Source organism: Triticum urartu, chromosome 5A (genome assembly GCF_056163025.1).
Source record: "Triticum urartu cultivar PI428250 chromosome 5A, HENAU_Tu73, whole genome shotgun sequence".
Lineage (NCBI taxonomy): Eukaryota > Viridiplantae > Streptophyta > Magnoliopsida > Poales > Poaceae > Triticum > Triticum urartu.
This window is the reverse complement of record NC_141877.1, coordinates 198,290,937-198,295,075: the sequence shown is the minus strand read 5'-3', so window position 1 is coordinate 198,295,075 and position 4,139 is coordinate 198,290,937. Positions and strand designations below refer to the sequence as shown.

General features: G+C 48.6%; 1 protein-coding gene across 1 annotated transcript; it reads left to right on the top strand.

Annotated features, from left to right (window-relative positions):
• The first annotated feature begins 2,758 nt into the window (after nucleotides 1-2,758).
• On the top strand, nucleotides 2,759-3,423 carry LOC147970784 (uncharacterized). Its single transcript, XM_087523625.1, has 3 exons — nucleotides 2,759-2,974; nucleotides 3,053-3,218; nucleotides 3,257-3,423. Exons 1-3 carry the CDS (start codon nucleotides 2,759-2,761, stop codon nucleotides 3,421-3,423), a joined length of 549 nt encoding a protein of 182 aa, XP_087379751.1.
• Nucleotides 3,424-4,139: the final 716 nt, after the last annotated feature.

Below are 4,139 nucleotides of genomic sequence, written 5' to 3'. Positions count from 1 at the left end.
AAACACGAGCATCTCATACAACACACATGCATTCGTTCACGGACGTCATATCGTGGTTATACCTTCGAAGCGTGCATTCGAGACGGTTCGGGTTCGATGGGATGTATTTGTTCACGGGTCATCGTCGAAGTAGTCTTACAAGGCGATGGTAGTGGTACTCACGTTCTTGGCAACGGTAGTCGTACATGCCCAGAGAGGAACTTGTCGTATCCATATGGTCGAACTTCGTGTAAGTGAAGGGTACTCGGTGAATCCACGTAGTTGTACACTGGTCGTTGCACACTTGATGAATCCGAGTCATTCAAGGGGTCTTGGCGAGGGATGGTCGTAGTGGTACTTGTCGGTCTCGGACAGGGCGTTCCTGGTCTTGAAGATGTCTCTTTCCCTAACACTCTCTTTATTTTTCTTCTCTCTAATTCTTTTCTGCTAAAGAATAAAAGGGAGGGAAAGAGAACTTGCGTCCACGGGAACAAGGAGTTGCGGTCTTGGCGTCGGGCAGGGGATCGAAGGCCAACGAGGGTCGCGTGTAAGAGTGTTGCAAGAGAGGCCGGAGTTGGGCAGATCAGGGCAGCAAACCCATTCCCGGCAGCGGTGCGGGAAGCCGGTGGTGGCTCCATGGGCGTGGCTTGAGGCGGCGGTGAAGGAGGCGGCCCCCGTGGTAGGTCGAGGAGCGGTCAGGCGATGCGGGACGAGCATGTGCGCGAAGCAGAGGCAACAGCGGCGAGGCTCTAGTGGATTGGAGGCGAGGCCGGTCGATGTTGTCTGGCCGAGGACGAAGCCGGAGAAGTAGGGGAGGACCTGGGAAGCAGCGGCTGCAGTAGGAGCTTGGGGTCGGATTGGCCATGGCGTGGAGGATGAACTAGGGGCCTCAGTGAGGAGGCGCGATGAAGGGGCGGCGCTTGCGCTAAGGAGGCGGAGCAGAGGAGGTCGGCGGGCGTGCTCCGGCGGCCTTGGTCACCGGTGGTGCTTCTAGCAGGGGAGGCGCGCCATGGGAATCGGGCGCGGGCACTCCTCCTAGCCCTGGATGTGTGCGTGCGTCGTTGAGTGGTGGCGCTGGGTGGATCGAGCAGGGGAGCGAGAGGGGGGTTCGATCGGGCTAGGGTTATAGAGGGTTTAGGTGGGCCGGTCGGCCTGGTTGGTCAGGCCCAAGAGGCCGATGGGCGCAAGCTCTCTCTCCCTCCCTTTTATTCTTTAGCAGAAAAGAATTAGAGAGAAGAAAAAGAAAGAGAGTGTTAGGGAAAGAATTTGAGCATGGGGTTTATTTTCCCGACTCATAAAAATGAGCTTGATCCAAGAAAATAGAAGTGAGCGTGTGTGTGAAGTTTGGATTCAAACTCATTTGAATTAAATTCAAATGGTTTGAATAGGAAGTTGGGGGTTTGGAAGGTCCAAAAATATTGAGAACTTAGGCGTTGCCTGGAAAAGTGATGAAAGAATAAATGGGCAAAGTTGGAGGTCAGCAAGTGAGATAGAAAAAGGCATGGAATTAAATTGCACGTGTGTTATGGTGAATTCCAAATTAATGGAATATTTATTTTAGCTCCCTAAAATATTAGGAGGATATGTTATAAAGAGAAATCACCATGTGAATTCCCTCGATTTAAATAGATCAACGATCTATGCAATTTATTTAGTTGAGTTTTAAAAGGGGGTGCATGATGACATGATGCAATGCAAATGATGCAATGAAGGATGCAACAAACAAAAGAAACACACGCAACAACGGAAATAAATGGAGGACTTCTGGAGCATCGGTCTCGGGTCGTTACATGCTACTGCTTCCTGAGGACTGCAAATTGCATCCCACATTTCATGTGAGCCAGCTTAAGAAACACATTGGGGATGGAGTTGTTAGAACATCAAAACTACCTCTGATTGATGAGAAAGGAATCATCAGAACTGGATGTACTTGAAAGAAAATTAATTCCCAGAGTCAAAGGAGAAATCAGTGTTCTAGTGGAGCAATGACTGGTCAAATTGATACATTTGCCAATAGAAGAAACTACATGGGAGGATTCAGATTTCATTCTGAAGGTTTTCCCTGATTTTCAACCTTGAGGACAAGTTTGCTCTCAATTGGGGATTTTTTGTCGAAAAGGACCGGTTGCCGAACGCATTTGACAGAAAGGACTACCTACGGATATAAGTGACAAAAGAGACCCCCTCAGCTGTGGTGGCAGGCACGACAACCGACACGTGGCGCCTGCCACCACGCTAGGAGGCAGCCAGCCCTGCCGCCAAAGGACGAGGCGGCCAGTTGCAGATTATGGATTTTGGTGCCACCCTACCGCTGTGACGGAATGTGCCAGGTGAGGTGGGCCACGCGCCACTAGATGAGGTGGCCGGCACTGCTGCTGTCGTGCCCAGGCAGACAGCACCTGCTGCATGCGCGACGAGACAGTGGGCCACGCCGCCACTACTGGAGGCGGCCGCACTGTTTCTGCTGCATGCGGCCCGCCAGCTTGTGCTGTGGCATACGACGATGATTCCCACGCGACGACGCTCATTTCCACGGGTGGGAATCCGATGTTGTGCGCTAGGTGCATTTTTTACGCTTGTGCCGACACTCTGCGGTGCTCCTCTGCACTGCTTGAATCACGTGTATTTCTCCTCTAAAATTTCGTCTGTTTGCGCCTATTTTCTCGCCATCATTTGTCGTCCGAGCCTATAAAACAAGGCACTGAGGCTCTCATCATCCGCCGTCCAGCCACCCTCGAAATCGCCACTGTGCAAAGTGTGTCCGCCTTTTTCAGTCAGTATGAGTTTGCCTTGCTCAGATCAAAGCATTAGGCCGAGGAAAATGAAGAATGCAAGTTTGCCTCCAGGGGTGGCAGTCATGCAGTGTTGGTGTGGCGATCTTTGCAAGGTGAAGGAGGTGAAGGATTTTTCAGATTGGTGGAGCATGAAGTTTTTCATGTGCGCCAATTATGAGGAAGATCCACCCGTAGCTATTTCAGAGTACGACAAGCCTCCGGTATGCTTTAACCATCACGAATAGATATTGTTGGTATTTTGATTGATTCTTTAATAACATTCTTGTTTCTTGTTGTAGTCTCCTCCGCCTCTGTGCATGTACTATCGTTGGAGTGACACAGAGATACCGGCTTGGGCAGTGACTGAGATTCATGAAAGAAGTCGCCATGCGTGGAATAGTTTCTATGTGGAAGAGCGACGCGAGAAGGCGGAAGCTGAGGAGAAAGCAAAGCAAGAGAGAGTTAAAATAATACTATGTGGAGCAACACCGTTTTTTCAGGATTTAGGAAAGAAAATAGGGAAGAGGCTCGTCGCATGGAGGAGCAGGAACAACAGCGAAAGGAGGCTTGTGAGGCGGAGAGACAGAGAAAGAAAGAAAGGGCTCGTGAGGCCAAGGTAGCAGAAGAAGCTGGCGATGGAAAAGGAAAATATCCATGCTGGACTCAGTAGATTCCTGTGGTAGTATTTTAAATTTTGCACTCATTTGTATCTTAATTTTTGCAGTTTAATGTAGCTTTATTTTAGTAGTTAAATGTAGCTTTATTTCAATAGTACGATGTATCTTATTTTCAGTTGTACCGTGCGTAATGAAAAAAAACATAGTTTTAGAATAAAATGTGGCATTTTCTTTCCCTACATTAATTATTGAACATAATTCCCTACAATAAGACAGTACAAACTAATAATGCAAGTACATCTGAATTAAATGGTAGAACTGGAATACAGCTTAAAAACTACATGAAGGCATCATCGTCATCCTCCGTCGATGTAGAACTCTTGCCCTTCGAGGATGCAGAACTCTTACCCTTGGACAATGTAGAACTCTTGCCCTTCGAGGATGCAGAACTCTTGCCCTTGGACGATGCAGAACTCTTTCCCTTCAACGATGCAGAACCCGGAAGCGGCGCCTTGAAGATATCATCTTCGTCCTCGCTGTCATCAGTCCATAAATATGGATTCTTTGTTGCAGTCCTTCTGAAAGCTTCACTCTTCGGCTCCACTACCTTCTTCCACCTTTCATGCAACCTAAGAATTTCTTTATGTACCTGCTCATAGGTCCTTTCAGGCCACCCAGACCTACGTAATTTGTGAGCCAACTCATTCATTATGGTGTCACTACCAGTGAGTTCGTCCCATGGAACTATCCTATTGTCCATCCTGAAATC